This window comes from Electrona antarctica (genome assembly GCF_951216825.1).
Source record: "Electrona antarctica genome assembly, chromosome: 2".
Lineage (NCBI taxonomy): Eukaryota > Metazoa > Chordata > Actinopteri > Myctophiformes > Myctophidae > Electrona > Electrona antarctica.
Window position 1 is genome coordinate 30,885,426 of NC_136807.1, and position 12,904 is coordinate 30,898,329.

Consider the following 12,904-nt stretch of genomic DNA (forward strand, 5'->3'; position numbering starts at 1 on the left):
TATGTTCCCTCAGCACAATTTTACCTTTTTAGGGTTAGGCTTTAGGGTTAGGCTTGCGGTAAGCGGCAGTTAGGGTTATTTTTTAGTGAACATATAGGGTTCGAGGAAACAAACATACTGTAGAGACACTCCTGAAAAGTATTCAAACTTCACCAAAAGCGTACATTTAATTAATGATGTCTTCAGGCACCCGTATTATTTTGTTGAGTATTTAGCTCATTTAGTCAAATGAAAATAATAGGCAAACATAGACAAATGGAGACAAACAGAGATTTGGAGTCTGGGGGGACCCGGTCAATGAAGGGTGTTCTGTTGAACTAAACGGAAACATGCTAATGTGTTTACCGGTAGATGCTTCACAGGTTCAGGAAAGTGAAAGTTAATACTCTGACACAGCAGATGAAATATGATACACCATAATACATGAATAAACCATTTCCGCTATGATGTCACAGCTTCATCGCTTACACCCTATGACTATGTACTTACCGTAGTCGCCCCAGAGAGGGGGGGAGATAACGGTAATCCAGATGAGAGAGGCCTTTATGCCAACATAAGGCCAAACACCTCTCTGTCATATAAGTGACCTTGCCACGACTGGGAAGTGTCTGTTTATCCGATGCCAACAAATGCCACTGATCTCATTCCCCTGAGGGTACAGAGCCCTGTGGTCCCTTCTTAAAATATAATGGCACTCAAATCGTCCCTGGTACAATGAGGGATAATTGAAGTGGAAGTGAATTATCTCACAGATGCTTGTGCAATGGAGACACACAGGCTGCAGGCAGCTGTGGGATGGTCTTCTGTTAATGTTCTGAACCACAGCAGGTGTGGACCAGCACTGATGGGCCTGGGCCTCTGCTCTGTGATTCCTCTCACCATCTCACGCTCGCACGCACGCACGCACGCACGCACGCACACACACACACACACACACACACACACACACACACACACACACACACACACACGCACACACACCACTGCTGAGTAACCAGCAGTGGTGGTTTTAATCCAAATGTATAATCTCTTCGCATGTCGGTGTTGCTTGCCAATATTGTAGCCTATACATTTTCTGCTGTTTTACAAATCGTGAGTTCTGTTCCTTTCTGCTGGACCTGGACACATTTTGGCTTCTCCCATTCCTCAACAATTCACTAATCGGTCTGTTACACCGAAAGCAGTACTAGGGGCTTTGCTTGTAGAAAGATATTTTCCCTTGCACATCTTTCACATGTCTTTACCCAAAAAATTAATATCTATGAAGAGGACTCTATTGCATCAGTATGAATGACCAGACCTCACTTGAAAAATATATCTCTGATATCTATGCCTGTAACTACTACAGGGTCAAATAAAGCTTGAATAAATAAATATTCCACAAAGACTGTGTGTGCAGGTCCCACGTATCTCGAGAACCGTCCAACTGATCGCCTTCATGTTTGGCATGTGTATTGCTGAAGCCCCAAGGGAGTGCGGCATCAAATGAGAAGATGGTGCACCTGGCGTGAGCCACAATTACATTCAAAATAATTTCAAACACAAGCGAATGACACAACGGGACACAAAAAGCGCCATTGCCCGCAAATGATGCCCACGTGTGTACAGGCCTGTAGCCTACTGCAATAGTTGTATAATGAAATAGATCAGATCAGAATATTTATACACACACATGTATGGATATCTATTCTACACAATATAAAATAAAGTGTCCAGAACATTAACTTTGTCTAGTTTGTCAAAATAATATATTTCTAGCTTTCTAGTGTCTTGTTATTCCAGAAATAAGATGAATTAATTAATACTACCGCTGCCGGCGTTATTTACCCGGGAAACACATTCATGGTTGTGGTGATATCATGCTGATTTGGTCTATCCTGGACTTAGTAGAGCTTAAGGATGCTTTCATTTAGTCCTTGCATTATTACAACTAAGCCAGATCAAGAAACTCTTGAAGCACACATAATGAGGGTGCAAAGTCTTCCTTGAATGAAATAGTTCCTCAGTAAGACCTCACACTTTGCCTTTAAAGCCAGAGCAGGTAGCGTACTAAAATTACAGGAATTACACAACACAAAAGGGTATGCCTAGCCGATCTACACGCTCACAACACGTAGCAACAAGGCGACACGTTGCTTGGACTTGTAGATTGCCTATATTCGACCTCTGTGGTTAAAAATCAGGCTTTAATTATCAGATAAGAACCTGTGAGGAGCGGTTGTGAACTCACAGCAGGGGAACAATTTCCCAACAGGAAGTAATTTTGAACATGTACCAATTCCACTCATGCACTGCGGTAGGGATGAGGGAGCGAGATTTTGCCACCGGAGTGATGAAAAGATTTAGTATTCATGTGACATCCAAGCCTTTGTTTTTTATATCAATAAGTTGTGTGACCATTAGTTACCCCCCTACCATAGACAAGATTATGATTACAAGGATTGGTTTCCTTTTTAAACTCGAGAGGTATAATTGTTTTGTATATTGACGTGTCTTTTTTTTTCAGTACTCAAGGGATAAATGTATGTGAATGTGTGAACATTCAGTATAGACCCTCGTTCTCAATGTTTATAGCATTGAAATACAAAACAAACAAACAAACAAAAAAACGAGTGTATTTGTAATCTAGAGATTCCTCAGCTAGAGAAGGCTTCATTATTTTAATTACCACCAAAGGCCTACATCTCTCTCAAGGCATGCGCCTTCCTCTGCATTTGTTTCATGCGAGGCCCCTTGAGTCTGGGAAGGCAGGTCCCCGTGGCTTCCTCCTGCCCTACCGCACGGCGTGGGCGTCTTCCACACATAATCACAGGTTGGCCCTGCAGGTATGTGCCACGCCGGCCAAACCGTCACTCAACACCTTTTATTATCACAACTGCAAGGTGTTGCTAGGCAAGTCCCTTCATGCGTTGCTGCTCTCTCAGTTGTCGGAGAGGAAGAGAGGGGTTCTTTCTTCTGCCATTGGTTGACAGCGTCTGGCTTTACTACAGCAAAATCTCCTCAGGCATCTCAGCTCTGAGGGTGGAGACCTGAGAACCAAGATTGAATTTCAGCGTAGTATTTTAAACCTCCAAGAATAAGATCGTTGTGAAACACTGGCTATAGGCCTTTTTTCAGAGCAGCCATATTGACATGAAAGGACAAAAGTAGGCCAATTTTTGTTTTTTAAAGTCAATTGTGGGCTTTGTTTTCCAAACTATTACACTTAGAGACTTGCATTTAGCATTACAATGAATGTACTCATAAGACTGCCTGATGTAGTGAAATATATCATATGTATTGTTATTATCGAAAATATGTTAGCTTTCATGTTACTGGTAGCAATATGTTGGTTCTGTCTCACATTCTGACCTAGTTCTAGGAGTGGGCGAGCCTGGAGCTGCTTCTCTGCCAGGGTGCCCACCTGGACACAATCATCTGCAATCAAGCCAGCTCTATTTAAGTAGTGTTTAATTCAAGTCAAAGTTGTTTCTTCACTCCCACTGAGCAGAGAACAAGCATGGAACCACATCAGAGACCAGTAGGCAGAATCAAGTGTGTAGTGCATCTCCAACAGCCCCATTAGTAGAACTGAGGGACTTAAAACCATGGGCTAATGATCACGAGCTACCCAGATCCATGAACACCAACTGCATACTACAGTTAGCAACTCATCTCAAACCCCCAAATAAAATCTGCCAAGAGCAGGCCATCTAGCAAAAGCAGCTTATTGCTGCAAGTCATGCAATGCTCCAACCTGTGTAAATGTGCTGAATATTATCATATATCAGTGCAGGGCTGCCAGAATGCCCCTGATGGTCTAGGTCGGAGACAACGGATGGATGCACATGCAAATGATGACGATCATCATATGAATGAGGTCCTTAGCATAATTTACAGTTCTGCCTCCTCTGTCCTCCAAAACAATGTGATTGTTTAAAACAAATCATGGTCCGCAAATCACTTTATACTGTGTGTCAGTTGGAATGGACCCTGTAGCACACTGCACACCTGTCCTGAACTTAATTACATTGTCAAAAAGGTGATGTAACCTGGATTTATTAGGCAAGGCAAGACATGGCACGTTTATTTGTGTAGCAGTTTAGTTAAATTAAATGGTTAACTAACACTCAGGATTGTACTGTGTACAGTACTGTAATCTGGTGTTTTGGAAATGGATGGTTTGCTGATGAGTGCAGAGATTAGAACATGGTGGTGGTGATGTCACTGGATGAGGTCTTTGAGAAAGAAAAGAATAATCACATTTATCAAAGGGTGAAAGAACAGAGCAGTCATCACAGGATCTATACTAGCCCCCCTTCCATTTCCCTCTACACCAAATAAAGCCCTAGTCGCCGGAAATAGCCTATCTACAGATTGTATATTTAAATGTAAATAGTCTATCTACATCTTGTATATTTCCGCTGAATATTTGCCATAGAATAGTGAACCTTAAGGGCATTCCACACCAAGCACCATACCTTTAACTATAACTATATTGTTAACACCGTGGTGGACCTGGTATATATTTTTTATAGTTATAATTATAGTGCTGTTTTTCTATGAAAGATTATAATTATAGTGCCCGTTCTGCAATGAAAAACACCTTGCATCAAATATGAAAGCAAAATAATCAAATGTAAATCAAACGATATAGTGGCAATACCTTTTTTCTTCTTCTTTCTTTTACAATTTCTGCTCTACAAGCCCAATGCCTTACAAACCAGGGAATGAAACATTATAACGATATCGATATAAAGTCAATATTGCAGTGTCCTAAACTTTAGGACTTGGCTTTAGGCCCTAAAGTATATACATTGGATACTTCTTAAGTGTTCAATATAAGTGAAAGCAATGACAGATGACACACAATCAAGTAAAAATATACAATATATTTGTTGTATAAACTTGTACACAATGTCTTTGACATTTAGTTTTACATATACTATACATAAAGTAGCTAGGGTCACTTTCACATCCTTCATGATTTTAAGAAAATGTCCTGCCCTCCCCTGCCCCGCCCCTTATGACCACCAAATTGTATGTACATCTTTACAAAACACATACTAGACAAAACAGCCCTTGGATGCACTTTAAGAGGCTGTGGCAAAATACAATTGCCTTATAAAAAATAAAAGTCCCTGAAAATATCTCTCTGAGGTAATCTCACATCAGTCCAACTTCTTTCATGTCCCCTGCTCAGAGCTCACACATTAATAAAGACAAGACTGGCAGAAGAGAACCGAACGGCTAATTATGTAATGTTTTCCCTTAATATAATTATGCCACGGGAAGATTAGCTGCAGAATGAAGACTGTGAATTAACATTGAAAATAACAGACTCGGTAGACTCGGTTGGAAAACATGTACAGTTGAGCTGTTTCAAACATGACAAAAGACAATCCTTTGTACTGTACACACAGTAGAATCCACACTGTTTAAGGTGCTGTGCATGATTTTTTTTGGTAAATTGTGTGCTTGTTCAGTAACAGGGGGCTCCCGTCTCTCCAGCTCTTTAATAAACAAGATTAAATGCCATGTGGGACACTCCCAATTTCACTTGTTTGTCATGCATTCTCTCCTGATTGGAGATTGGTATCCCGACCTGAAAATGTATTTTCTGTTTACGAAAGAAAGAAAACAATACTCTGAGAGTGTACAACTCTAACTAAATGGACCCGGAAGTGTTACATTAATTTGTAGCTGAAGAGTTACTTTGTAGTTCGTTTTGTGGTGTACTTTGTCTTTGTTTAGGATTTTACTGTGTAGTTACCGGAAGCAGACATACTGTAGATTAATTTGGTGTTAAGGTGCAGTAAAGGCCACAGGAACAGACGATATGAATTATATGAGGGACAGGAAACAAAGTCTTTGACAGAACATTATAGTATGCAAAATGATGCCGTTGATATCAACAGAATGTACAAGAGAGTTGTTGGACAAATATATTTCACCACTGATTATTTCTGTGATGTCTAACCATTGAAAAGATTTAAAGCGCAACCATAAGTGGCTAATGTTACTGTGTTTGCTATGTAAAGACATTAGTGAAGGTATTCTGGGTAAAATGCATTCAATGGTCAAGTCCATTCTGCTGTGAGCGAGCTGCAATCGAGGAAGATTGTACGATAATTCAAGGTCAGCCTACTGTAGTAGCTTATTTGCCTCAGCTAGAGTACCATCAAAACATATGGGACTGGTCTTTCTTCAGACCAACAATGCAAATTAACTATAAACCTTGATTTATACTTAACAGATCCACAAGCTCACGATCGGTTCTGAACTTGTAGGTTGGCTATTTTTGGTGTGCGACACAGCATGCAGCCAAGTATAAATCAGGCACAAGAGTTACAAAGAAATACACATCCACTTTTCAGCTGGTGATGAATAACAAATAAGAAATAACAGTCAGTTAATGTCCTGTGATTAGTACTGCGCACCTCCAAGCATCTTACGATACGTACCATGTATGGGGGATTACAAAAGCAATCCTTGTGTCAATTCTTTAAGGCATCCGAGGACCTTATTTAGAGTATGTACTGCTATGCAAAAGGGGTGCATGCACACCATGAAAAAGAAACAAAAAGGGTAAACCTTTATTGATCCCACAGGGGAAATTGTGTTTCAGTGAGCTGGTGGCTGCTTAGATGGTCATGATGACGGGTTGGGCTGTTAGGGGTTATGTGTCTCGCTCAGGGATACTGCGACACGTAGACCGGGCGGACCCCAGTCTACTCAACCAGGGACCTCTAGTCTGTACCCACTCAGCTATGGCCGTGAAGAGATCAACCCAGAGGCTTTTGCTGACTGACTCACTGCCTGATGCTACGTTCACACTAGCAGCAAAGAAGCGACAGGCTACAAGCCATTTTCAATGGAAGCCATGATGCCAGACACCCCTTGCTGCGTGACAAACTAGTACAGAAACTACAAAACTGGCTTATATTTTTTTTTCAGCGCTCCAATGAAGTATCAATGAATCCCATTTTTGTTTTGCCATTTAATTTGAACTCCCCTCTCTCCACACAATTTCTGCTTCAACTGGAAACATATTCTTGCCATTGCCATCAGCCAGGTCCCTGTTCTTTATATTTTCAATTATTATATATTTTTTTATTGCTATCACACGCGGATGCACGCTTGATGACATCAACGAGCATGTTGAGCAAATCCCTCAACCGCATCTCGGCGACAGTGAAGCTGACCACTTGGGGATCGAATTGTAGCTTTTGTTTGTGCTAGTATGAGAACAGCAGCAGTCAGCCAGCCAGCCAGGCATCTTGACAAGCTACGGAATGCAACATAGAGGGTCAAAGTCTGGTCTACCCTCATCATGTGGACTCCAATGTGTCCAACTGGAAGACATTGTGATTGGTCGGCGTGGTGAAGTAGAGCTTGTCATTGGTTGTCGTGGAGCGGTTGTCGCAGGGACTGTGCAGCGTCCTCTCAAAGTCCAGGAGCTGCCCCATGAAGTTGAAGTTTGGGGAGATGTTAGACTTCTTCCTCTTGACAAAGTCGTAGGCGTCGTTCAGAGACAGATCGAGCCTCTGCATCAGGTAGGCCACGGTGACCGTGACCGAGCGACTGATGCCCGCCAGACAGTGGACCAGGATGCCACATTGCTTGGACCGCGCCTCATCTGTGAGAGAAGAACACAGCCGCTGGTGAATATTCATAGGGCTTGGCAATATATCAACACTATTATATTTTCCTGGTTTTAATCAATTGAGCTTTAATTTATACACATAAAATGATCATAAATCTTGACTTTCAATGGTGTGACGTCACATGCTCTTTCCACATAGGAGCTTTGTGATCTTTATCTACAATACTTCACGATATTGAGGTATATTGAGTCAGGACTGTCATCCAAACTTACACAAGGAAGTCAGATCGTCACATCAACAAATAATCTGTAATTTCATTCAAGTTTCGTGTATGTACATTAACACTGAGGATTTTACTATGTACACATTTTATTCAGTTCAATGTAGGCCTATCATGGAACATGGAATATATACTGTATACTGTACATATATTCATGTAAATGAATACTTATTCATCCATATCAATAATATGTATGCCCTTTCATAGCTTATATATTGTTCCTAAGTTTCTTTACTGTATTGAGAAGTTATAGTGTAAATATTGTCACCAGGTAAACTTCCTCATATGCACATATATGCTACTACACATACATTCATAGTAGTCAATATGAAATTCTTTGACTACATTTATACTGGATCTATACCTAGTTGTGTTTTTTTTTTTCTCCGTTTTTGTTAACTTTTAAGACATACAGTACAAGGTTTTCAGCGGACACTCTGTGATACCTCAACACATTTGGATCACATGACCGGAAAAAAACAACCTGATGCTCGCTTCTCAGCGAGCATCAGGTTGGTGCAGTACTTAGTTTAGACTAGTCATTGGTTAGACCAGTCATTAGTCCTACAACCTATCTCAAACCAACCCTAACCTCCCACGGGGCAGCACACCTAAACCTAACCATAACCCTCTCCCAACCCTTAACGCACCCTTCACCAACCTTAATCCGGTCGTGTTAACGCACCCCTCACCAACCTTAATCCGGTCGTGTTAACGCACCCCTCACCAACCTTAATCCGGTCGTGTTAACGCACCCCTCACCAACCTTAATCCTGTCGTTTTAACGCACCCCTCACCAACCTTAATCCGGTCGTGTTAACGCACCCCTCACCAACCTTACGTCTAACCAATTCCCCCAGCCTCCATGTCGCTCTGTTCTCCGTTCTTGTTGTTGATCGGGAACGTGGAATATTTTTCAACACTATTACAAGCGATGGCACTATTTTAAGGCGGACTTTTGTGAAATGGAGCTATGATTACGACCGGTGATTCTTCAAAGGTTAGTGAAAAGCTCCCACAGTGAAGGATTTATTTTCACGATCAAAAAGTCTGGCTATAAAAGTGTTAGCTCATACACCACGCTAATCTCCTGGTTTCTGGTACTTCATTCTTGCTTTTCTACCTACTCTTTATTATCTTTTTTTTTTTACTCCTGGAAGTATACTTTTTCTGTACTGTGTTGCATAACTGCCGATCTATCTACACACACTCAGTTCATCTTGATAAGAGCATACCTCACACATCCTCTTTTAAACATGTTTACAGATATCATCAAACTGAGTGTTACGCCCTGCCTCGCCACAATCAGGATGTGTGTGCACCATAACTCATGACCTGGCGATCAAACAGCCATGTTTCCTCCTTCTACCACTAAATCATGTGAGCACGGAACACCGCCAACCAAACCACCCACGTCACACACAAAGAGAAACACCTGTGGTTTCAAGTGGAGGTGTGAGAAAATGGGTTACGTGTAGCAAAAGTACAATTCAGACTGCCTCTAACCATTCAGTGATTTATTGTGTCCTTTGTCCTTTGTGTATCTCGAGAACCACTTCAAACTTAGTGCGCGTCGCTGGAGACCCAATTGAGTGTGGTGTCTGCTGGTGTGAAGTAGGTCAGATCAGTGGTACTCCAGAAATATCTATAAATCCACAAATCCCCATATATGGAGATTCCTGGTGTTATCAAGGAGATGTCATAGACTGGACTCAAAGTATTATGATAATGGATGCTGCAGTAAGTGCTCTGAATTGCATAACAGGGGCATGGGTTCCTATATCACACTAGCAAACATACGTGTATAAAAAAGGTCTGTCTGTCTGTCTGTCTGTCTGTCTATCATGCAAACTTATAGTAAATGTGTTGAAATGCGGTTGATGCAGATAACCAATGGGTGTGTTTGTTTAACTCGGTCAGCCAATGGGCTATACTCACCAATGAATGAGATTGCCTCTGGGAAGAACTGAGACAGATTCTGACTCCAGTGGTCCGAGATGGGGATCTGTTTGTACCTGAAGTGTCCGTCGTGTTCGAACATGTTGGGGAGGTTGGGCGTGACGTTCAGGATGTACTTGATGTTGTACTGGGACAGCACGTCCAGATTGGCCGAGTCTTTGGCACAGCCCAGGTACAGGTACGGAATGATCTGGACCGGGAAGGCCGGCTGGTTGCCGACGGGGACTGGGCTTTCCTCTGATTCTGTGGCACTGCTGGGCTCGCGGTCCGACTCGCCGTCGGAACAGTCTGAGCTGATCCGGAGGTTTCCTAACCCCATGACGGACAGCGGCGGAGATGAACCGGGAAAGGAGCTGTCGTGCAGAGTCTCACAATGTTCCGGATATTCCATCTTGAACTTGAGAAATCCCCCTGGACAAGAGGCAAAGTGCATAGTTAGTTAACCACATGAACATTCTGCGAAAATAGTCGATCTACAAGCTCGTAATGTGACGTGTTGTGAGCTTGTAGATTGGTTATTTTCAGCAAAGAGATTTGATGTAGAGGCAAATACTAGACCTATAGGCCCTGGGGGACCCTGGTCATCTAAATAAGTACTAAACCCATTTCACAGAGGTAGATTTATCCACTACTCGGGTTAATATGACCTACACTCATCACATCATGGACTGAAGCTACTTAATAATAATAATAATAATAATAATAATAATAATAATAATAATAATAATAATAATAATAATAATAATAATAATAATAATAATAATAAACAGTATTAGGACGATGCCGCTTGCCGAAATGAGCAGATTTATTTTTGGTTCACGTTTCCCAAACAGACCATTTGTGAAATGCATGCCTGGTCCTGTTGGAGCAAAAACACTGCGCAGCCATTTTGGAATTTTAATTAAGAATCTCAGTGACAGACACCAGAAATGTTTTAGACATAAGCTACTCTATATATAATATGAATGAATCCCTCTAACATACCAATCTATAATAATGTAAACTTGTAAAGTAATTACAATTAGATTTCCAAACTTCAAAAGTAGACAAAAGAAAGTAAATAAACTTCTTCCCATTATTAAATTATACGGGCTCGATTGTATATTGTAATAAGCATAAACCTCAATTTATTCCATCAATTTGCTCCATAGTGTCTTTCCAAAAAGAACAGATCTACAAACTATAGTAATAAGTTATAACACTGTCGCAAGCTTGTAGATCAGTTCAGTTGTTTCTTTTCTTTGAGGCGACCCTACTCTAGGCTATACGGACGGAGTAAACAACTCCTCATCATCACACGACTTTTTGATTACATTTTCTACTCCGAAAATAGCAGAACTACAATTAAAGCTCACAACGCGTTCTGGGGCTTAAAACAGGGTTTCTCAAAGTGGGATCCATCATACATTCCAGCCTTCCAGGGACCCTCAAGGTTCCTTGATGGGGTTCCAAATGGATCTGTAACTCTGAGAATGGACAAATAGAACCAAATGGACCCGTTCTATACTTCTATTTGTACACTCTCAGAGTTATGGGGGTCCTTGAAATGATAAAAAAAATAATAATAATAATAAAAAAAAGTTTGAGAACCACAGAAGTCAAATATTGTGTAATCTACCTTCCAGGTAATACGCTTTACATCCGTCCTCCCACAGCTTGTGGAGCAGCAGCCCCAGAACCGAGCCCCCCGGCCCGGACGGAGGGCTGCTCCAGTCCGCGGTGCTCTCGTCGTACAGCAGCACCGTGGCGCCGCCGGCGCACTGCCCCACGAACCTCTCCTTGTCCTCGTGGTTGGAGATGCAGGTCCGCACGGGGATGTTGCCCTTCCTAAACCGGCGGAGCATCAGGCCCGGCACGGCCACGTTGATGGCCGTCTCGACGTGGGACGCCTCGTACAGCTCGTGCGGTCGGCAGTCCAGCACGAGCACGCCCGAACCCCCGGCCGAGCCTCCGAGTCCTCCTCCGCCGGACTCCAACTGGAGTTGCAGCCATTCCACGCTTTTGCAACACGGCTTCGGCGTCGTCGTCACGTTGTTCGACATGTTCTCGAACTCAGTAATGACATGTTATTTATAAGACCGTTTCGTTCTTCTTTTTTTTAGCGACTACATTGTTTTAAGTAACGAGGATACAATGTATGTATGTGCCACTGTTAAAACAAAACAGAAGAGAACCCAACTAACGCATGCCGCACACACTCTAACTAGCTTTCATATTATCAACGCGCAAAAAAATTGTTGCGATCGGGTATTTCTTTTTACACATCGGTCGCGCTCCTTCAGTTTTTCTTCTCCGACAACGAAGAAAAGATTTCCTCCTCTTCATCTTTCCACTTCCATTAGATAATCATAATAATCATAATAATTCGCAGACAGACGTGCAGCGGACGTTTATTACACGTTCATTCGCCGATTCGCGTATAAATGTCAAGTTAAAAATGTCTAACAACAATTAGTTCAACTTCTCTCTCTTTCTCTCTCTACTCGCTTGTCTGTGTGCGCGCGCACTGCGTGCACGTTCTCGTTCATTCCGACGCATGAATGATTTTTCTTTTTTCTTTCTAGTTGACAGTAGAACGAGGGAGGGGTTTATATTCCTTGTGATTTAAAGACATAGACATAGTAGTAGACAGTGCAGTGATTCTCAACGCTTTTCATTTCAATATTAAACCCCAGTTTTGATATGCATTACTGATTTTACAATTAACGTAGCCTATATTGGGATCCCAGAGTACATTTAACTCTGAGGATTGATTGATTGATTGAAGTAGGCCTATGTATTAACAGATTAGAGAATTACAGTACATTTCAAGCACAACTCAATACAAAACTGTTAACTGTGGACGACACCATAAAGAATTACACTTGTTTACAATAGGGTCCACCATGTTTAATTCATCACAAATATACACTTCTATAGCCAAAAACAGGAAATCATCATAGAGGAGGTAAAAAAGGGGGAAAAAACATATACACTGTACAGTGAGGGGAAAAGGGGGTGGGGGATTCAACTTTTGCGGTAGGTGCCCTTTGAGAGCGGTTTTGAAGGAGTCAAGGGATTTGCATGTCTCAATGACTGT

General features: G+C 41.8%; 1 protein-coding gene across 1 annotated transcript; it reads right to left on the reverse strand.

Moving 5' to 3' along the window:
- Positions 1–4,851: 4,851 nt before the first annotated feature.
- LOC306915489 (dual specificity protein phosphatase 7-like) lies at positions 4,852–12,343 on the reverse strand. Its single transcript, XM_079492832.1, has 3 exons — positions 11,444–12,343; positions 9,805–10,236; positions 4,852–7,618 (listed from the first exon to the last, which is right to left on the reverse strand). The coding sequence occupies exons 1-3, from the start codon at positions 11,865–11,867 to the stop codon at positions 7,311–7,313; spliced, it is 1,164 nt and encodes a 387-aa protein (XP_079348958.1). The 5' UTR covers positions 11,868–12,343; the 3' UTR covers positions 4,852–7,310.
- Between the last annotated feature and the right edge of the window lie 561 nt (positions 12,344–12,904).

What these genes read in the sequence shown, in the direction of transcription:
- LOC306915489 (XM_079492832.1), bottom strand. Translation starts at nt 11,867, where the DNA reads ATGTCGAACAACGTGACGACGACGCCGAAGCCGTGTTGCAAAAGCGTG. An exon ending in TAAAGCGTATTACCTGGAAG is followed by an intron (nt 10,237 to 11,443) that starts GTAGATTACACA and finishes CCTCTTGTCCAG; the next exon opens with GGGGATTTCTCAAGTTCAAG. An exon ending in AGAGGCAATCTCATTCATTG is followed by an intron (nt 7,619 to 9,804) that starts GTGAGTATAGCC and finishes CTTCTCTCACAG; the next exon opens with ATGAGGCGCGGTCCAAGCAA.